The following is a 22,815-nucleotide window of genomic DNA, read 5'->3' as shown; positions in this document are numbered from 1 at the left end:
AGCATCTTTTCAGAAGTGCCTAAAACTTTTGCACAATACTGTATGAAGGGTTAGGGAGAAAATGAGGAAAAATGGAGAGTAGGGGTTCACATTTGGCTGCTTACATACTGTTACACTCTATTAGAAACAGCTCTGCTGAGAGATACAAGAGGACTGATGTTGCCCCCTACTGGACAGTAGAGATACATGGGCTGGACAAAATATGACATCCTGTAGAATAAGGCTGATAATATTCTATATTTTTCTTATTGTCAACAAATCCAACAAAAAGACCTAAACCAACAGTGTGTTTGTCCATGTCTCAGTGTTTTCTGACTTTTCTACCCTGTATGTGGCACTCAGCTCCAAGCCTGTACAATTAATCTCAAATATATATTTCAATTTCTTTACAAACTTATAAAAACTGCTGGGCACTGTAGTCTTACACAAATGTTACTCAAACAGGAGCAAATACTGTATTTGTTTGGGACTATTTTCAGCAGTGGATTTGGTCCTCTTGTGGATATTTACCATAGCAGAATGGTTTACAGTATATGTGATCAACTCAAAATAGTGTTCATCATAATGACAGTACAAAGAAAAAAGGAGGGGAGGACGAAGTGTCTCCCAGTGAAACAGTGTGGCTCATTGATGTGTTTTTAGTTATTTGAACAACAGTGGAGGTCATTTGCAGATATCAGGCTTTACTTGTTACTAGGATCAGTTCATGTTGATTTGGGTCTTTTTTTAAATGGGATTTGTTGATGACAAGAAAAATATGGAAAAATCACCAGACTTATTCTTAAAATGTTGCATCCAGTCATATGCAATTTTCACATAATGTTTTGTAGTAAAGATGCAAGATGAATCCTTTGAGTGTAAAGTTCATGATTGTTTTTTGGCTTATATGTAATATGGTTTTCACAGGACCGACTTCAGCCACAACATTGTAAATATTCTCACTTGTCATGTATGTAATGTAATGTAGTCCATTCTGCTTAAGGAATTTTACCCATCCTATTCAGTCACTTGTTTACGGGATGTAATGAAGTTTAATTATATAAAATGATGTAATTCTTGTAACTTTGTGCAACATTAATTACATCATGTTCTTTGTAATATGTATATTTTCATTTTCGTGCCCTTTGTAAAATGTTCACTTTGAGAAAATGAAGACTGTGATAATTAGTCATGTGACTCAAATGTATTTATCACACCTGTGAGTACTCAGCAGTTGTAGTGAGCGAACCTGAAGAAGCTACAGGCGAAACGTGTTGTTCGCTCTTAATTTAGTCACAGTAAAATCATTACAGTGTGCAGTGGTTTATTTTGATTTTCATTCTCACTTGTCACTTTATAAAAATGTGATCATGGTCTTGCACAGGACATACGACAGGACAAGATAAGATTGATTTAATCTGTGACAGTATCACAGAATTTATTACCAGTATCAAACAGGTCACCCCATCATTTCAACCACAGGTGAGAAACTAGGCTTTGAACTTCACCCCTTAAATACTCAGACACTCAAGTCAAATCTAACACCAGTCATTTGCCCTCCCATAGATAATGCTCTTATGAACAATTCATTACAGTACAGTAAACAGCAGGACTCATGACTATGGTATGTGCATTATAATGCATTTGATCAAGTCACTTTTGTAGTTCGATGCACTGAAATGCTCAGCATGACGTGAAAATTCAACACATTTTATGCATTAAAACAAAAGTGTTAATTCTCTCATGTCATTACTCTTCTGCTACTGGTGAAATCTGCTCAGAGGGCACCAACCGAAACACTAAACTTACTGTAGCTAAGCGTACAATCAGAACAATCTTACCGCATAGTGGGGTTGTAAAATTTTATTTGGAGAAATCTGTACATGGAGGTTTTGGCCTTCAGTGTGTTCACATATATAAGCATAATGGGGACACAGACAGGTGGCTCACTGAAGATCAAGAGAAGTGCTATCCATTACTCGAAACTGGACAGGAAGGTCAGTACAATCTGCTTCAGTTTAGCGTCTGATGCCTCTGAGATTTTTCCATCAGCCCTGAAATAGAAAAAAGGTCAAGTCAATTAACAGACCAGTGTTAACCTGGAAACGTCTAATATTTTGGTCCAATACTTGGAAACTCAGCCATTCAAAAGATATTGTTGGCTGTGAAACCGGTCTTACTTGATTGCGGCGAGCAGGTCCTGGTGCTGGCTGAGAATGTGCTGCAAGAAAGCCTTCTCAAACTTTGTGATCTTGCTGGGCTCCATCTTGTCCAGGTGACCTCTGACACCAGCATAGATGACTGTCACCTGCTCCTCAATGGCCATGGGGGCTAAAGGAAGGGTGGAGGGCAGAGTTTAGGGGTCTGATTTTGACACTTAACATAAACTTCAACACCAGCCTAGCATTCTATTACATAATTTCAAGATTTGCCAATTGCTCTTGTGAAATGAGAATAAAGTTTGAAGAAATCAACACTCACAGTACTGTCCCTGCTTGAGCAGTTCAGTCAGCCTGACACCCCTGTTAAGGAGCTGCTGGGTGGCAGCGTCCAAGTCAGAACCGAACTGGGCGAAGGCAGCGACCTCACGGTACTGAGCCAGCTCCAGTTTCATGGTACCGGCCACCTGCGAGGTAAAAAGAAACAAAGTGTTAAAGATCATCTGAGATTGTAGTGTGCTACCACCTGATTGAGTTTCTCCAGGACAATTGACTGAGGCCAAACTTGAACATGGAGCATACAGATCAGTGTTGCTAACTTAGCGACTTCAGACCCCTTAAGTGACCTTATTTTTTTAAAAAAAACAAAAAAACAAAAACCAAACAAACAAACAGAAAAAGCAGCTAGCAACATATTTAGTGATTTTTTGAGCAGACCTCTACTCCTCCTTGACGGGAGTTGTCAGTAATTCTCAGTGAATGTTATGTGGGTGGGACAGAGCAGCAGCACCTTCAATGGACCAATCATCAGCCAGACAGAGTCGTGAATGAGCTGTGAATGTGTGTGTATCTAATGACTAATCATTGATCTTCATTGTTTTTAATTCTAAATGATTTAACTTTACTAAGTTTGATTTTGTTTTGTCAAAACAGACAGAGTTAACAATAGTGAATTTATGCCGGTGCATGGTCATCTCTCTATTCATGATATTTCAACTAGAGCTGATACAACAGCCTGCATAAATATTATTAGGAGGTAGATTTAGATGAACATTGAGGAGCTGCTTAAAAAGAAATAGCTAATGAAATAGCTAGTTAGTTTAGTTTAGTTTACTTTAACTTAACTTACTTTAGATTTTCTTTTAAAAAAAATGTATGCAATTATGTCAAGACGTCATAGATATGCAAAGCATGTGACATCTAATGACTTTTCCAGCAGGCTTTGGCTACTTTCCACTGAAAATAGTTGCAACGCTGATACAGATGCTCATTTTTTAAAAACACAAGTCTCGGAGCCAGATCTTACCTGCTTCATGGCTCTGGTCTGGGCAGCAGAGCCTACTCTGGACACAGACAGACCCACATTGATAGCTGGGCGGATACCCTTGTAGAACAGCTCAGTCTCCAAGAAGATCTACAACAGACAGATGAAAACAGTCAATATAAGAGCTTTGTAATACAAGATGTTTTTATGAATACAATCAAGGAACACTTGAAATGATAAAAACAACTTTCGTACAAACCTGTCCATCTGTGATGGAGATGACGTTGGTGGGGATGTAGGCAGACACATCACCAGCCTGGGTCTCAATGACGGGGAGGGCAGTGAGGGAGCCGCCTCCGAAGTTGTCGTTCATCTTGGCAGCTCTCTCCAGCAGACGGGAGTGCAGGTAGAACACATCACCGGGGTAGGCCTCACGACCAGGGGGACGACGCAGCAGCAGGGACATCTGACGGTAGGCAACAGCCTGACAGGAGGGAAAAAAAATATTTAAAAAATTACTGAGTGCCATTTGGGATTACAGCTCCTATTTTCTTATTGAGGTTCATGGAGAGCCCCTTAGAGTTCATGTATCTTTTAGTGCAACATTTTTAAACTGTGATCAAAAACAATCTTACATTTTAAAATAAGTTTCCGGTTTCTCATTACGACTGCAACCTGATCCCTCACCTGCTTGGACAGATCATCATAGATGATCAGGGCGTGCTTGCCATTGTCTCTGAAGTACTCTCCCATGGAGCAGCCAGAGTATGGGGCCAGGTACTGCAGAGGAGCAGCATCAGAGGCGGTGGCAGAGACCACGATGGTGTACTTCATGGCGTCAGCGTCAGTCAGCCTCTTCACCAGCTGAGCCACAGTGGACCTCTTCTGTCCGATGGCGACGTAGATGCAGTACAGCTTCTTCTTCTCATCAGTTCCCTCATTGAAGCGCTTCTGGTTGATGATTGTGTCAATGGCGATGGCGGTTTTGCTGCAGAGTGAACATAAATAATCATATTTACAAGCTTATTCACCAACTTTGCTTTGGTCTTTACAATTGTACCTGAGCTACAGTCTGCAGATTGCTCACAGGGCATTCAAATTCAAATCTCTAAGAACTTTATTTCCAAGTATTTACCCAGTCTGCCTGTCACCAATGATCAGCTCACGCTGGCCTCTGCCAATGGGCACCAAGCTGTCCACAGCCTTGATTCCAGTCTGCATGGGCTCCCTCACAGAGATACGGGGGATGATACCAGGGGCCTTCAGACCTACACGCCTACGGGTGCTGGCGCCCAGGGGACCCTGAGAAAAAAAGAAATATGCATTTTATAGCTGAACCATCAAATCAAGATACTGACAACGTTTAAAGGGAATACTAAATACTACTATTTAATGTAAACCATCAAATCTTGTTATTTTAATAACATAATATCTATTCATAATAAAAGAAAAAGAGTGCAAGATTTGGTAACATTTTCAGGTATTAAGTCTTTCACCACACAAGTGGATGCTTACTAATTTAGAAACAGGGCACACTTGTCATTTACAAAAGCTTTTTTTTTTTTTTAGCCAAGCCTACCACTCAAGGCAGTGGTACCTAGTGTTTTGTTTTAATTAAAAATATGACACTACTTTCAACAGTAATGTTGTTAATCTTAAATATAAGATATACTGATAAATGGGAAACAGTATCGCTTAAATGGGTACCATTTAAAAATAGGCTTTCATAGATCAAACAATAGGTTTATTTTTCATTTTCTACTACAGAGGTTATAATAATGGCTTCAGTAACCTTTCCATCGATGGCATTTCCCAGAGCATCCACAACGCGGCCGAGCAGCTCCTCACCAACCGGAACATCCACAATAGCACCAGTTCTCTTCACAATGTCGCCCTCCTTGATCAGCTTGTCATTACCGAACACCACAACACCAACATTGTCAGGCTCCAAGTTCAGAGACATGCCCTGGAGGAAAAAAATTAAAACTTGTTAGCACAATGACTTTGATTGCCATTACTGCTTTTACATATAAATGTTAAAGCAATAGTGGCATATAAATATATGAATTTAAGTTGAAATGATGACATTGATGATTTGAGGCCGCTAAGTGTTTAACCTTTTAGTTTAGGAAAAAGGTACACAATGTTCTTTTTAGGTTTGCCTATTCAGGAGGACAGATGGTAAAGTCTTGCATGCATTATGTGCGGTTGTCTGTATTATAGTTTTAAATCTGTAAATTCAGAACTTAATCCAGAAACATTTCAATATTATAGCCTTTTGTGTTTAAAGTGTCCTTTTCGATGTACCTTCAGGCCAGAGGAGAACTCCACCATCTCTTCTGCCTGGACGTTCCTCAGCCCGTACACTCTGGCAATACCGTCACCAATGGACAGCACACGTCCCGTCTCCTCCAGATCTGCAGAGGTGTCTGCTCCCATGATCTTCTCCTCCAGGATTGAAGACACCTCAGCTGTGCCTGTGAGAGATCCGACATGCATGTCATTGAATCTTACTTAGCCACAATGAAATGCTTTCTGATGTGACATCATCTTTAATTTCAGTTAAATGATACAATTTTCTAAACATGAGGACCACAGTCCCATTAGTAATGAGATTCTCCCCCCACCCCCTTAGCAACCAAATCATTCATTAGCTTAGGATAAATATTGTTAAGGCCGACAGAAAGATCACATATCATAATTGATGTTAAGATTATTATTAAGATATTGTGATGTTGCTGTGATTTTGTCAGTTAATTTCTCCGATGCGAAAGATTAATATAACTTTACTTAGATAGTACCTTTGTTTTTCCTCTTTTTGGTGAATTTGGCTAAAGGTGGCTAATCATTTAAAATTCTTAACAATGGCAAGCATGAATACTGATGAGCTGGTTTGTCCCAATAATTTTGGGGTAAATATGCAAACCTGAAGTACGCTATTCTGCCTATATGACATGGCAAATATAATGACAAGCACTGGAAACAAAGTATTAATAAATGACCTTCATTCACCTTCGGGTGCTGACCCATAGTGAGAAGGATACCGTTTGTGTGGTCATGTTTTTGGCTTTCTCACCTGTCTTCTGCAGCCATGGTCTGTGTGTGTGGAGGTGGTTGACCCCGACGCAAGCGGCCGGTACAGCCTTGGACACCTGGATTCAATGACAGTCGGATTTAAGTAAACACTGATTGCAAACATACTTACACTTAACATGTTGCAGCGGCGATTTAATAGTAAATATGCAATTCAAAAACCTAGCCAGTGTAACGCTGTGCAGCGGTGAGAACATGCGCTGACAGGCTTTCTGACCTTCAAAGCGTGGCTGAATGAGCCGCTAGCTGGTGACTAGCTTTAGCTTGCGTGCTAACTTTAGCGCTGCCTGCTGCAGGACGAAGCCGCTTCACAAGGGCAACGTCAAGACACATTTATTATAACAATTTCAATGTTACAAACACGCATTATCCGTTAAGACGGTTTAGCTGCATTATTTATAAAAGATAAGTCGATGCCAAGTTAGCTAACTTAGCGGCCTGCGGCGTTAACGTTACCCTTCACACCCACAAAGTTCACAATGACATTTAATTAACATGCTGCAACATCTCCATCAGATTCAGATTGTTTGGATAAAATACTTACAAATCCAGCCCTTCTGGGAAGGGTTCTGGCCAAAGCTGCTGCAACTCTCACGGATAACATTTTCTCGGGTTGCTGATGACCTGTCCTCCACCAGAGTGTGAATGTAATGGCTGAATGAAGTCTTCTTCTATTTATGTGACGCTACTGTTAAATGTACTGCTCTGCTGCTTAGTGCTGCCACCTGCTGGCACGGAGAAGTTACGCACGCACACACATACACATACACACACACACACACACAACCTTTTTGTTTTGTCGTTGTTTTTCTTTTGATTAACAAGACAACTTACATGTACATAACATGTACAAAAGGGTACACGTAATGAAAATAATAAAAATGTAAAATAAAATATACACTTTTTAATGCTAAAGATTAACGCTAGGGGGCATAAAGATATACTGTATATGATTTTTTTTAACAGTACAAGCTGTTACAGTTTTAATTACTTGAAAGTGTTGAATAAACATTGTTTGAACTCTTTGCTAAAGGCAATAAAGCATGGTTTCTTACCTGTAAATTTACATTTATGAACATGGAATTTGGCCATATACACCCCAACAACTGTATTTTTCACCATTTCAATGGATATCAAAATGCACAGGCAAGGCAAGTTTATTTGTATAACAGATTTTAACAAGGCTATTCAAAGCGCTGTAAATAAAAGATAAAAGGTGTTTAGACAAAGTGTAAATGCAACATAAAGCAATATAAAAAGACATTTAAATACAATTAAAGAGTTAAACAGAAAATAAAAATGAGCTAAAATTGAATGAGACAGATAACAGGAGAGTAAAAGTTACAGTGCACTGTAAGATATTAATCAAAAGCCTAAAATTTGATTTAATAAAAGGCAGCAGCAAACAGTCTTGATTTAAAAGAACTAAGAGTTGCAGCAGACCTCCAGTTTTCTGGGAGTTTGCTCCAGATATGTGGTGAATAAAAACCTGCTTCTCCATTTTTAGTTTTGATTCTGGGGACAGAAAGCAGACCATTCAGTACTTTATGAACAAAAAGCAGTATTTTAAAATAAATTCTTTCACAGACAGGAAGCCAGTGTAAAGATCTGAGAACTGCAGCTATCTGACCCATATTTTAGGGAGACCTGTAAAGACACCGTTACAGTAGTTTAGTCTACTGAAGGTAAATTCATGGATACGTTGTTCAAAATTCTTTAATCCTTGATATATTCTTCAGGTGATAGTAGGCTGACTTTGAAACAGTCTTATTGTGGCTGTTGAAATTCAGGTCTGTGTGTCTGTGTAATGGCTCTTTTGCCATTACCAATTTAACCTGAATGCTGACTTTTAATCGTTCTTCCTTGGCTCCAAAACAATTACTTCAGTTTTATATTAATTGAAGAAAATTCTGGCACATCCAATCATTGATTTGTTCAATGCACTAGAGAAATATGAAAGAAACGGTCAAAATTTAAAGTCCCCCTCCACTCGAAAATATGTTTTTCTTCTTGTTCCTACAGTTGGATATTTGAGGTTCACTGTGCAGATTTATGGGATTAAATTTGTGTCAAAATAATTGAGAAAAATCTCCCAAGCATCAAACATAAATAAATAAAAAGAATGTTGAATAAAAATAAATTGAGAGCAAAAAAAAAAGATCTCAAAGACAAAACTTACAATAAAACTGCCGTGGTTACCTTTTCAGTTTTGCTGCTTTATTTTTCAGCTTCAGTTCAGAATTTTTCTGTTTCAATTCTGACTCAAAGCTCTCATGTGTGTAGGTGTTACAGGGCTGCGTCCCCATTAGCCAATTTTTGAAGGGACAAGTTAATGGTAAGTTGTACCTACTTGTTGCACTTCCAAACCACAGACACTGAAAAATTCTGACCTGAAACTGAAAAGTTCAACAGTGAAATGAAAAATTAAGCAGTAAAAAGCTGGCATCACAGAACCATTATCACCTACAATAAAACTGTATAACATGACTGCTACAATTTAAAAAACTAATTATAACTGCATAATTAAATTAAGGAAATAAATAAATACTCCTTTAGATTAAGTCTTGCAAAATGTGATCAACACTGATAAACTGTAGACTAATAAGATTAATTGACTAAGAGAGAAAGTCAAGTGAATTTTTATAACACTTCAAACACAGGAGGTTATTCATAAAATCTACGTCTATGTAAATAATATGTTAACAAGATATTATTTACCAGATAGTTTGCATAAATATTCCAAAAACAGTTTTACTATAAGGTGAAGTATAGTCTTTAGAGCATAACCATGAATACAGATCATTCCAAAAGGGTGAATAAAATATAGCCTACAAATATATATTGAAAAGGTGATTTCATGATTCAGCATTAGATTTATAGAATGTTCATATATTTTGTTGAATTAAACTTCAGTTTAAAGAATTCATTACATGGATTTAATCTGTTAATTGTTTTAAAATTCACTTCTGTTGCTTTTGTTGAAATGTTGAATATTTGGTTGCAACTGTAAAGTGATCAGAATTGAGTTTGGAAGAAAACAGGAGGGGCAGAGGACAAGGTTGAGGAGGAGGCCGTAGAGAAAAAGGAGAGTAGGAAGTGGAGGAGAGGAAGAGGTAAAAAGCAGGAGAGTATAAGTGTCATTTAGGAGTCTAAATGAATAATTATTGATTCATGATCAGTACAGTTATAACATATCTAAATTCTGCATTAAATGTGGAGTATTACCCTTCATTGCTGAAGCTTTGGCATCTTCTAATGGTAAAAAGATAAACTGCATGGTGTCAGTTTAATGAACACAGATTACATGAAGTGTTTTTTAATGATAAAAATACTTAAATATTGTTATTATAATTGTACTAATGACTATTGTTGATCACACTGCTACCAAAAGTGATGTTTTCAATACAAACATTGAGGCTTCATCCTGATCTGGATACTTGACTTTTAAAGTAACAGAGACTCAAAGAGAAATTCTCATGATCACCCTCCAGTGGTCACTGTCAGTAACTACAACTCTACAGCACCATAGACTAAAAAATGATGGACGTAGCCACCATGACATCACCCATTGGTTTGTGGACTCCCATTTTGAAGCCTCGAGTTTGCATTTTGACTGTCGCCAGTTTGGACTTTTGGAGCCAAAATTGACCATATTTGGACAAGCGGGTAGAGCCATGGATGTATAAAGAGAACTGGATACAGCGTTGGAGGCGGGGCCCTGTTCTTTCCTATGAAAGTTGCTCAGTGGCATATGAAGCAAAAAAAAAAAAAAATCGATTTCCAGGTATGAAAGTACCCAGATCTTCCACATTGTGCGGCCCATAGAGCATGCACACTAGTGACTTTCACTGGCCAAGCCGGCTTCTTCCGGTTTAGCCCTCTGGCTAACTTGAATGGGGATAAAACAATTCAATCATGCGGCTCTTCTAGGCTTTTGAAATGTGATCGGACCGAATGGATTTAATTCTAACATGGGCATTTTAACATGGGGCTCTATCTGTATTGACTCGCTTTTGAGGCCAACCTCAAGTGGCCATTCAAGGAACTGCAGTTTTAGGCACTTTAAGCCCTGGAGGTTGCCGCTTAGCATAGACCATATAACAATACATATATGTATGTGATTGACAAACAAATTGGAACCAAAAGGAAGAATAAAGCCATATTTTAAACTACACAAAGTCCTTGACTTTGTCATCTGTTGATGAATACTGATTTGAGAGTTTCAAGTGTACAGTGTGGACTCTCCAGTCCAGTAGACAGCAGCTTCACTCCTGAATCCTGCAGGTTGTTGTTACTCAATTCCAGCTCTCTCAGACTGGAGGTCTGGGAGCTGAGAACTGACAGAGCTTCACAGCTTCTCTCTGAGAGGCCACAGTCAGTCAGCCTGGACAGGAAATAAAATGGAAAAAACAAGTAAGAAGTTATTTATTTTTCTCTCCTGTTCAAAAGATTGTGTATAGTGTATTTAATAATGATGAATAAATAATGATGAACAAATCCAACTATCTGTCTACTTACAAAGCTTTTTTGGAGGCTTGACCACTGGCAGCAGCCTCAGAAGAGCTTCCTCTGAAGTATTTCTTCAGGTCAAACACGTCCAGATGTTTTTCTGATGACAGTAAGATGAAGACCAGTGCTGACCACTGAGCAGGAGACAGTTTACCTGTGGAGAGACTTCCTGATTTCAGGCACTGTTGGATCTGCTCCACTAGAGAATGATCATTCAATTCATTCAGACAGTGGAACAGATTGATGCTTCTCTCTGCAGAAAGATTCTCACTGATCTTCTTCTTGATGTACTCAATTGTTTCCTAATTGGTCTGTGAGCTACTTTCTGTCTGTGTCAGCAGACCTTGTAGGAGAGTCTGATTGGTCTGCAGTGAAAGACCCAGGAGGAAGCGGAGGAACAAGTCTAGGTGTCCATTTGGACTCTGTAAAGCTTCATTCACAGCACTCTGGTAGAGATGTGTCATCACGGATTCCTGTTTGGTTTCAGACTTCTGGGATGTTGTTTGTTCTTCTGCCAGCAAATTGACTCTAGAGCTTATGAATGTCAGATGGACATGAAGAGCAGCCAGAAACTCTTGAGCGCTTAGATGGACGAAGCAGAACACCTTGTCCTGATAGAGCCCTCTCTCCTCTTTAAAGATCTGTGTGAACACTCCTGAGTACACTGAGGCTGCTCTGATATCGATGCCACACTCTGTCAGGTCTGATTCATAGAAGATCGGATTTCCTTTCTGCAGCTGCTCAAAAGCCAGTTTTCCCAGAGACACAATCATCTTCCTGCTCTTTTTATTCCAGTGTGGATCTGTCTCAGATCCTCCATCATATTTGATGTTCTTCAGTTTTGTCTGTTTAGTTTCCCCCTGATGAGGTTTATTAGCAGCACATCCACTGAGGTAGACTCTGTAACATCAGTCAGAATCTGACTGTTGTGGAAGTCCAGAGGAAGTCGACACTCATCTAGACCGTCTAAGATGAACACAACCTGGAACTCTTCAAACCTGCAGATTCCTGCTTCTTTGGTTTCAGTAAAGAAATGATGAACAAGTTCCACTAAGCTGTACTTTTTCTCTTTCAGCACATTTAGCTCTCTGAAAGTAAATGGAAATGTGAACTGTATGTCCTGGTTGGCTTTGTCTTCAGCCCAGTCCAGAGTGAACTTCTGTGTTAAGACTGTTTTCCCAATGCCAGCCACTCCCTTTGTCATCACTGTTCTGATTGGTTCATCTCTTCCAAGTGTGGCTTTAAATATGTCTTCATGTCTGATTCTTGTTTCTGGTCTGACTTTTTTCCTGCATGCTGTTTCAATCTGTCTGACCTCATGTTCATCATTGACCTCTGCAGTCCCTCCTCTTTACATCAGTAAATGTCTCATTTATCCATCATGTTAAGTCTTTATAGAAATCCTCTTACTGCTCTGCAGACAGTCAGCCAGCTCTGCCTGCTTCATTCTCCTCAGGAAGTGCAGGGTGATCTTCAGAAATGCCTCTCTGCTACTCCTCCTCTGCTCTTCCTCCTCACAATCCAACACCTCCTCATCCTCCCTCTGATGCTCTAAGCATTCTGGGTTATCTGAACTCAGAACCCTCTGCATCTTCTTCAGCTCGTTCTTCACAAAAGTGACGATGTTCTCCTCCAGCAGCTGGAACAGAATACTATATAAATGACATGTTCAAACTAAAATCATGAAGCAAACATCAGATCCATGTTGGAAAGGCTGACAATCCACTAGTTTACAAAGTGCAGCATGGAGATGTTTGTGAATAGAATAGATGTAAAAGTTGTTGTTGTACATGTACAGACCATAAATATGGAGTCCAGGTGTGTTTGATGCTGCTGGGCAGACTGACCACTGGGAACCTCTGAGCTCTCCTAGTCCACTCTGTGGAGGCATCAAGAAGAATGAGCTTACATTATGTTTTTCCATACAGAGACAGACACATGCTAAAGGTCCATCAAGTGAGATTTGCATGTGAACAGAGAATCAGACGTCTCCCTGTAGTGGTAAAGCTTTACTAGTCTTGCTGATCCCACCGAGAATCAACAGCTCCGTCCGTTTGTAGCTTTCAGCTCAGTATTTTGCTTCATCTGTTAGTTTGGTTTAGTCTCAACAGCTCTCATCAACCCACCGTAAAGATCTTGCACAGAGTTATAGAATAATACTGTATCTAAAACATGTCAAATTCAAACTGTTTTAACAGAAACAACAAACTAAAATGATCTAATTATCAACATTGTGGATCTCTTATGAAGCTAAACTTACTCACATCAGAAATATCAATAAATGATCCAAATCTCAAATAATTTAACTGAGAACTATTAATCCTGATTTAGAGTTTGGGTCATATTGTCCAATAACCCAATTTTTATACAGAGAACAACTAACTTTTTATCAGATGAATGTTGTTGTTTAAAATTAATATCAAAACCCTTTGACTGGTCTCTCTTGAAGGATACACAGCTAGGTTCAGGTCCAGGTCCAGCAGAGTCTGGTCTGTACTACCGCTCTGGGCTTCAACACAACACTTAGAGAGCTTTGAGTGTGAATAGTGGTGGTGGAGTGATGTCAAGTCAAGTTGATTTATATAGCATGTTTAAAAACAACCGGAATGAAGTTCTGTACAAATTATAGAGAAAGGCACAACAATAGCGACTGATATGACAAAAAGCACATATAGTAGTAAAATGTGATGTGATGTGAATGGAGAACAGTCATGGACAATTAGAGATCCTCATCTCACCTCTGAGCATTGGTCTGGCTGTCATGTTCCCAACACAGAGAGCTTTTAGAGGGAGGGACTCCTTCCTCTCAGTCCTCACATTGATTCATGCTGCTGAAGTCACATCCACATCAGTCACACACACTTTCTACCTTCATCTGGAAAGGAAAGGAACACAAATCATCCTTTACGTCATTTCTCCTGCGAAATCTTACATATCAGCTGTTCCTATTGTGATTGGCTGTTATCTTCCACCATATATCAGTATGAGGCAGAGAGAGCTGCCATCAGTTGCTGTACTTCTTCTATCAGTCCACTACATGGCGTCATGGAGCTGCAGTGATGTGAAGCGCAGCACACATGATGCACAGAGGAGGATTTACATTCACCAACACGCACTGGCTGAATTTGAGAGGAAGCTTCATTAATCAATTCATTAGTTATTCATTATTCCTTATAACACTGTGCAGGCAAGAAATATCTGATGAGTCACAGTAAATGCCATTTGACATGCATTATATTGAAAAAGTGTATGTACACCCCCACCAACTATGACCTCAGTAATAAACATGAAGTAGAATTGCTGAAGTAGTGAAAATATAGAAACTTCATAAAAGAATTTATGGCAGAGCTGTTGTATTGGATTGCATTAGATTGTTCCTAATAAAGTGCTCAGTGAGTGTACTTTTGGGTAGTTTAATCTATAACAGTGGGTGGTATTTTATATGTGCACTCATATAATGTAGAAGGGCATGTGCATTTGATTGATTGTATCTGTTTTTAATTGTTGTTGCTGTGGTGATAATGATGTCTATGTCTGATACAATTTATTTTTTTAATTTAAAATCTTAATCATAGCAGTGGAAAAAATGTACTGGAGTAAATATAAAATATCTCCCTGTTATGTAGTGGAGTGGAAGTATAAAATAAATGGAAGTACTGGAGTTAATGCACTATATCTAAGTTGCAAAAGCAGAAGGATCCTTCCAAAAAACCTCTAAATAGTTCCAAGATAAATGACTGATTCTCAAGACTTTTGATGACACACATTTGATGACACATTTAAATAAAGAAGCAACACTAGTTCATTTTGTGGCAATAAGATGAGTGCTGTCTTTCTGAGTACATACATATTAAGGCTGCAATATTTATTTAATAAAATATCTTAAGCCCCTCACCACCCACTGAACGCCCTCCGCCGCTGTCTCCACATCAGTCCTGTATTATAAGTATAAACAGGTCTATAAATAAACAGACGGAGCTCCACGGGCTGATTCAAGAAAGCCTGCCTTACGGCAGTCATCAGTAAGTTGTGGAACACAATAACAACTCTGTGTTCAATTACTGAGGGTGAATTCACTTCTAATGTTAATCCACACATTCAAACCCCTCAACTACAAAATACCGGAAAATGTTCCAGCCGTTAAATTAGTTGTGAAACGACACTTTCAACAACCAAATGGCAGATTTATGCTGTTTACACAAATGAACAGGGAACAATTAAAGTGTCAAACAGTGGAAACTGTCGGTAACATTACCTTTAGATGGAGAAGAATCTGCATCACGATGTCAGAGAAAGAGAGAGTAAATGTAAACAGGAAACGTGTGAGAAACGTGTGAGAAAGCGAGCTGCTGTGTGACGGTTACCTGTTACCTGCATCCATGCTGTATGCGATGACCTTGCTTCTTCTTTTTCTTCTTCTTCCTGTTTAATGGCGAATTGCCATCATTCGGAGCACTATCGTTACCAACTGTTGAATTAGATAGTTCTTCAATCCTTGTTATTAAACCCGTGCTTTGAGAGGTGGAGACATGTTTTAAAATAGAATTTCCAGAGTCATTTGTAAAGAGTGTTTTCAAGTCCGTCCGATCAATCCCTTTATGTTCTAGTTCATTCTTTAACAGCTGTCTATGTCTTGTATATTTGAGACAATGAAAAAAGATGTGATCCACAGTTTCCATGGCCATCACAAGTTCCGCTCAGATACTTCCCAATGAGATGTAGCGATGAGTTTAGTTTTGTGTGTCCCACTCTTATTCTGCTGATCAGGCACTTATGTCTCCTGTTTTTCCCCTGCTACCTTGCCTCTCCAACCTCTTGTTGAATCTGATATAAATGCCTTCCTTTAGTATCCCTATCCTATAGCCTTTGCCACTGTGCCTTAATCCTGCTCCATACAAAAGCTTTTGCCTCTATCTTGCTTATTGCTATTACAACTTTTACTTGGTTTCTATCTAATTCATTTTTGGCATGATGATCCACAACCTTACTTCCCCAGATGCCCACATGCACTGGTACCCATGAAAACTGTACATCAATTCCTAATCTAATAATTCTATATAAAGATTGCATAATGTCATAAAGGATACCCTGTCTGCATCTTGAAGGGGTATGCTTGAGACTAGCCAGGGCTGGACTTGAATCTGAGCAAAGCAGTATACACAAAGGTTTGACTTCCTCTATCCATTGCAGGGCTAACAAGATTGCCATCATTTCAACTGCATATACAGATATATGATCTGTAGTTCTCTTGTTCACCTTCACTTTAACTCTGGGACATAAAATCACTACTTGTTTTCCCATTCTCTCATTTTTGACCCATCTGTAAATATTTGTACATTTTGCCATATCTCTCATGTAATACAGTGTTCACATAAGCCTGCAGATTAAATGCTTTGTTACTTGAATGAACATGATCCAAAATTGAGAAATCAATAGATGGTTGAGACAGTAGCCATGGTGGAACAGCTGGCATTAAAACAGTTTGAGTAATAGCCCAATCATTGACTTCCAATTCCTTAGTTATATCTGATATGATTGTGCGAAAACTCTCCTTTTTGATTTTGCTACTTTCCCAAAATCTATCCATAACCCTTTTAGTAGGTGTAAATCTTTATAACTCTGTAGATTTGCCTCCCAATAATTAGCCATTAATTGTCTCCTTCTTAACTGGAGTGCTGACAATGGTGTTGATTTGACTGCCCCACAACACAACCGCAGTGTTTGAGTCTGAATTCTGTCTAACTTTTTTAAAGAGGTTCGAGCTGCTGATTCAAATACAACCCCCCATAGTCTAGAACTGATCTAATCAAAGCTATATAGATATTTTTTCTAGCTAGTCTATCAGCTCGTCAAACAGTGCCTGTCAAGCATCTCATAATGTGACAAGACTTTCTTACATTAATCTTCAATTTTGTCCATATGAGTCTTCCATGTGAGCAATGCATTAAACCATGATCCTAAAAACTTGAACACTTTAATTTTTCTTAATCTTTGATTATAAAGTTTCAGGGAAACATCTTCATGAACTTTCTTTCTCAAAACAGTTTTAGATTTTTCTTCAGATAATTTAAATCCCCACATCAGAGACCAGTTTTCAACTTCATTGATAGCTTCCTGAACTTCTTTAACAACATACTCTACATTTCTTCCTCTTTTCCAAATTGCCTCGTCGTCTACAAAAAGTGATTTTCCAATATCTGGACTGACTTGCTTATATATATCAATCATTATGATTGAAAGTAACAGAGATCTAATAACACTGCCTTGAGGAGTACCATTGTCAACTAAATATTTCTCTGAAAAAGAATAGGCAATACAAACTTGAATAGACCTGCCAAATAAAAGTCCTTTATCGAATTATACATTTTGCTGCCAACACACCATGTTATCTAAATTTATCAAATTTTTTTTTGATCAGTAGTTTTTTATTGTTTTTCTTTTCAAACAGGTCAAGAAACACATCAGATACATCATATGCTGTTGAATGAGCTGAGAGACAGGACACATGTAGTAGAAACAATGTCAAAGTTAAACTAAAATACAAGAGTAAACTAAAAACTTTATTGAAAACTTCAAGCTGGCATCACGGAACCATTATTGCCTACAATAAAACTGAGTAACATGACTGTTACAATTAAAAATTAATTAAAGAAGAATATAATTAAGGACAAAAATAAATACTCCTTTACATTAAGTCTTGCAAAATGTAATCATGACTGATAAATTGTAGATTTTAGAGAGAAGGTCAGTTAATTTTTAAACACAAGAGGTTATTCATAAAATCTACATCTATGTAAATAATCATGTTAGCAAAAATAATATTGTTTACAAGATTGTTTTCATAAATATTGCAAAAACAATGTTACAATATTAGAAAGTTGAAGTGTAGTTTTTAGAGCACAGCCATGAATACAGATTGTTCCAAAAGAACGATTAAGATATAGCCTACACTCATATATTAAAAAAGGTGCTTTAATGATTTAGCATCAGATTTACAGAATGTTCAAATATTCTGTTGAATATTAAACGTCAGGTTAAAGAATTTGTTACATGATTTAATCCGTTTATTGTTTTAAAATCCACCTCTGTTGCTTTTGGAGAAAATGTTGAATATTTGGTTGCAACTGTAAAGTGATCAGAGTTGAGTTTGGAGGAAAAAGGAGGAGCAGCAGAGGAGGAGGTAGAGGAGGAGACCGTAAAGAAGGAGGAGAGTAGGAGGTAAAAAAAGGAGAGTATAAGTGAATAAGAGGAGGAGGTAAAAAGGAGTATTAGTGGAGGAGAGGAGGAGATGAAATGAAGGAAAGTATGAGTGGAGGTGAGGATGAAGTAAAAAGAAGGAGATTATGAGTGGAGGAGAGGAGTAAAAAGAAGGAGCGTATAAGTGGAGGAGATGAGGAGGTAAAAAAAGGAGAGTGTAAGTGAATAAGAGGAGGAGGTAAAAAGGAGTATTAGTGGAGGAGAGGAGATGAAATGAGGGAAAGTCTAAGTGGAGGAGGTAAAAAGAAGGAGAATATAAGCCTCCATCACTGCCATCACCGCTACCACTGCCACCACTGCCACCACTGCCACCACTGCCACCATCATCATCACCTCCACCGCTGCCATCACCACCACTTCCAGTCTTGTTCTTGTTATGTTGTTCTTGTTATCTTGTTCTCTGTTATCTTGTTCTTGTTATCTTGTTCATGTCTTGTTCTCTGTTGTCTTGTTCTTGTTATCTTGTTCTCTGTTATCTTGTAATTGTTTTCTTGTTCTCTCTGTTATCTTGTTCTTGTCTCATTCTGTTATCTTGTTCTCTCTGTTATCTTGTTCTCTGTTATTGTGTTCTTGTTATCTTGTTCTCTTTGTTATCTTGTCCTCTGTTATCTTGTTCTTGATATCTTGTTATCTTGTTCTCTCTGTTATCTTGTTCTCTGTTATTGTGTTCTTGTTATCTTGTTCTCTCTGTTATCTTGTTCTTGTCTCATTCTGTTATCTTGTTCTCTTTGTTATCTTGTCCTCTGTTATCTCGTTCTTGATATCTTGTTATCTTGTTCTCTCTGTTATCTTGTTCTTGTTATCTCATTCTCTGTTATCTTGTTCTTGTCATTTTGTTCTTTTTATCTTTTTCTTGTGTTGTTCTCTCTGTTATCTTCTTATCTTGTTTTTGTTATCTCATTCTCTCTGTTAACTTGTTCTTATATCGTTCTCTCTTTGTTATCTTGTTTTCGTTATCTCATTCTCTCTGTTAACTTGTTCTTATCTCGTTCTCTCTTTGTTATCTTGTTCTTGTCATTTCATTCTCTCTGTTATCTTGTTATCTTGTTATCTTGTTCTTGTGTCATTCCCTCTGTGGTCATGTCAGTTGTGACCATGTTGTTGTCACAAACTAAACCTCCTGTTGGTGTTTCTACTCTTCAGGTTCATGAGTTCCGTACCCAAGTCGGTCTGCAGAGGGAAAGTGAGCCCAGAAGGTTCTAGCTAGATCGTCGATGTGTTGGTATCCGGCATGTTTCCTCAGCTCCTCCACCCAGCCGAAGAAGTCGGAGGAGGTCAGCGCCCAGTTGGGGACGTTGCGCTTCTGTCTTCCTCCTGCGAAGGAAACAAAGTGGATTTCTGCTCAATGTAAAGCATCTTCAGACTGTTTTTTATGATCACTTCTTCTGTTGCACATTTTCAACATGTCTCAGGCAAACATATCAGCATTTGTGTCTGTAGTATTTTGAGATATTTAAAATCTCACCTTCGTCTGTGTCGACCCCGCCCTCCTCTGCACCTGAAACACAAAGAAGAAGCTCAGGGAATCTGCTGAGAGCTGAACTTTGTTGTGATTTCTTCTTCTGGCTCTTATTTGGCTTTTCTGTCTTTTCCTTTGTCTCTTCTGCTGCATCAGAAACCTGCTGGTGAGAAACTCAGTGATCTGTAAATCAGGAGGTGTGAGACCTCGTCTTACTCTCACACACTCTCTGCTTTGGCTCACAGAAATGCAACGCTCAGAGGAAACACAGGAGGGCGAGAAGGGTCGAGGTTTGTTGTCATCTTCAGCACAGATCCTCAGAAAATATCGTCAGTGTGAGAAATGTTTGTCTTCGAGCTGAGCAAGTCAGGATATGGGCATTATTTCTTTCTAAGCTTCTCAAGTTTTGTCTCTCAGGCTGAATGAGGCCTTTGAAGCCCAAACTTTGGGCTGAAAATAAACTTTCACCTCCTCAGGATGTTTTAAATGTTTTAAAATAAAACAATATTATTAAATAATTAAATAGAGGAATAAATAAGGAGGCTCTTCAAAAAAGAGTGTGATAATCATCATTTCCATTTAATATAATAATATTGAGTCTTATTTAACAACCTGAATGACAATTTTCCAAATGTTGCTATTGGTCCAAGCAACATAGATAATATGTTGACTATAATATAATTATATATATTTAACCCTTACATACTGTTCATATTCAGACCCTTCACAGTATCCTGCATAATTGATCCCTATATCAAATTTGTGCACAACAAATCATTCATAAATACCTCATCAGTCACAGATAAATATGTGATTAATCCTTACTGAAGCTTTCAGACAGTAGAGAGAGTTTATTCTTTAGTTTTTATGATTTTTGTTTATGGAGAAAAAACATTTACAATCACACTATATAATGGTACTGTGTTACGTAAAATAGGGGAACATAGCGAGTTCAATGAATTATTTTAAATGTGAAGAAGGCAAGAGTATTTTTTTTAGTTTTGAATAAATATGGGTCAAACACTCTACAAAAAATGTATATCAGCTGCACACAAATGTTTTTAAAAAGTTGAAATATTTCCATTTTTGTATATTCTGGGTCACATTAGGGGAAGTCATCAAATTTCAGGCTAAAAGTATTTAGTGTGTTTTTACTGCTCTCAAATGTAAAAATGGATCAAATTTGACTCTGAACAGTATGTAATGGTTAACCAGAGTGCAAAATATAGAAGTGTCATCATACATTTTGTCTTGATTTAGCTTTATGAAGTTTAGCAGGTGTAGCATTATTTAGAATTACAGTGATTTATGGATGTACAGAGAGTGAAACTGTGCCTCTTTCAGGTCAGAATGAAGTATTCATACTGTATATCAATATGAATTCCAACAAACAGAGGAAAAATGTGTTTAGTTGAACCCATCCAGATTGAATTGTCGGAGTTTATTTGTGCCTCACCTGCAGGCACCAGCAGCGTGAGGACAGACAGCAGGATGAAGACACTCAGCAGCTGACGAATCATCATGTTTCAGCCCAACTGCAGAATCAAACAACACATGATCAGAGGATTTTTATCTCTTAAACTGTAAACTCTTAAAACCTGTGATCATTTCTCCTCACTGCTGCATCAGTCTTTCATTTGAAACTATTTTAAAAAAAATCTGATTTAGCTTCTACTTTACGTTCATGAAATCAAAGAAATGGAAATCTTAGAAAACCAAACGAAGAGCTGTTTTATATTTTTATTTTCCATTTTTCTATTATTCAGCCTTATTATTTGTTTAATTGTGGTAATTTTACATCACTGTCTCCTTGGGTTTCAGTGTATGTAAAGCACTTTGTAAACATTGTAAGAAAAGTGCTATACAAATGAAGTTTATTATTATCATTGTTATTATTATTATTATTATTACTATTATAAGAGCCAAAAAGGTTTTGATTTGACTTTTTGATTCAAGATAAATCTCCAATCAGAAGCAGAGACATCCAGATATAAAAACAACATAAAACAACATAAAAGCATCAAATATACACAAATCCCTGAAATAAATCCCTGAAATAAAGAAGGAAATATACAGTTAAGATTTCAAAATTAATGTGGCTTGTAAAGGTGCTACACAAATAAACTTTTAGTTGATGAACTTCATTTCCAAAATGTGAAAATGTTAAGGACTCTAAAATCAGACACATGATTATTTAATAATAATAAGAGTTTCTTAATGGACTGTAAGTCTTGTTTGGTGAAATTTGGATAAAGATTTTGTTTTTCCCAATTCCCAAACAAAACACGTGTTCATCAAGTTTGACGGCAGGAGCCTAGATGTTTGTATCTCTCAAATGAAGTTAATAAAAGCAAAAATCTTTGCTTTTTAGCTGATAAAGTAAACTGGAGAACTGTACCTGGATCTGTAGATGTGATAGTTTCTCCTTGATGCTTGCAGCTCTGTGTGCAGTCTGTGTTAAGATATTGAGCTGAGAGGTTTTTAGTTTCTTCTTTGTTTCCTCTCTCAGCTCCTCGTCACATACCTGATCTGACCTCTGACCTCTGACCTGCTGATTCTCACAGCAGAAGAAGACAAACAGACGTCTGTATTCATTCTTTGTGTGCAGAATGTTAACCAACACACGTGTTTCACTGTTTTCTTCCTGGCGTTTATGTAAAAGCAGTTTTACTTTTTTTTTCACTTTTCTTTTATGCTTCCAAATATAATTATTAATGTACATAATTTATGTAAAAATGTCTCTTTTCATTAAAAGTTGAATTGTGTGAGGAAATGAGAAACTCACTCTGCACTAAACTATGTGTGTCACGTGTGGTACATGTGTAATACAGACTGGCAGGTTATATGAGAAGGGATTTTAATGAGGAATCCAAAACACAGGCTTATAGATCATAACGGGGAGTCAGTCCAAGAACAGGGCAAGGCAGGCAGGTGGGTCAAAATCAGGCTGAAGGTCTAAACCACAAGTTTCCTATTCAGCCTCTGAAAAAAGTTTGAAAAAATAACTCAAATGATATCAGGGTTATCTCAGCTTGGTTTTGAGAGTTACAAATTTTCACTGAAAGCTTGCCTTATAAATTGGAAGTGTGGAGTTT

General features: G+C 37.9%; 2 protein-coding genes and 1 long non-coding RNA gene across 3 annotated transcripts; all 3 read right to left on the bottom strand.

The window, feature by feature from the left end:
* Window positions 1-1,387: 1,387 nt before the first annotated feature.
* LOC137199158 (ATP synthase subunit alpha, mitochondrial-like) lies at window positions 1,388-7,193 on the bottom strand. Its single transcript, XM_067613241.1, has 11 exons — window positions 7,040-7,193; window positions 6,479-6,554; window positions 5,710-5,879; window positions 5,195-5,368; window positions 4,538-4,704; window positions 4,090-4,390; window positions 3,662-3,886; window positions 3,445-3,552; window positions 2,461-2,605; window positions 2,160-2,310; window positions 1,388-2,033 (listed from the first exon to the last, which is right to left on the bottom strand). Exons 1-11 carry the CDS (start codon window positions 7,097-7,099, stop codon window positions 1,955-1,957), a joined length of 1,656 nt encoding a protein of 551 aa, XP_067469342.1. The 5' UTR covers window positions 7,100-7,193; the 3' UTR covers window positions 1,388-1,954.
* Window positions 7,194-12,490: 5,297 nt separating this feature from the next.
* On the bottom strand, window positions 12,491-13,479 carry LOC137172340 (uncharacterized). Its single transcript, XR_010924949.1, has 3 exons — window positions 13,388-13,479; window positions 12,805-12,883; window positions 12,491-12,643 (listed from the first exon to the last, which is right to left on the bottom strand). It is a non-coding gene; the product is annotated as an uncharacterized lncRNA (long non-coding RNA).
* A 3,926-nt stretch (window positions 13,480-17,405) lies between these two features.
* On the bottom strand, window positions 17,406-22,507 carry otos2 (otospiralin 2). The gene is made up of 4 exons (XM_067576716.1): window positions 22,119-22,507; window positions 21,177-21,255; window positions 19,727-19,759; window positions 17,406-19,575 (listed from the first exon to the last, which is right to left on the bottom strand). The coding sequence occupies exons 2-4, from the start codon at window positions 21,241-21,243 to the stop codon at window positions 19,394-19,396; spliced, it is 282 nt and encodes a 93-aa protein (XP_067432817.1). The 5' UTR covers window positions 21,244-21,255; window positions 22,119-22,507; the 3' UTR covers window positions 17,406-19,393.
* Window positions 22,508-22,815: the final 308 nt, after the last annotated feature.

The sequence above is a fragment of the Thunnus thynnus genome, chromosome 2 (genome assembly GCF_963924715.1).
Source record: "Thunnus thynnus chromosome 2, fThuThy2.1, whole genome shotgun sequence".
NCBI classification, from domain to species: domain Eukaryota; kingdom Metazoa; phylum Chordata; class Actinopteri; order Scombriformes; family Scombridae; genus Thunnus; species Thunnus thynnus.
Note: the sequence above shows the minus strand (reverse complement) of the source record. Positions and strands in the feature narration are given on the sequence as shown.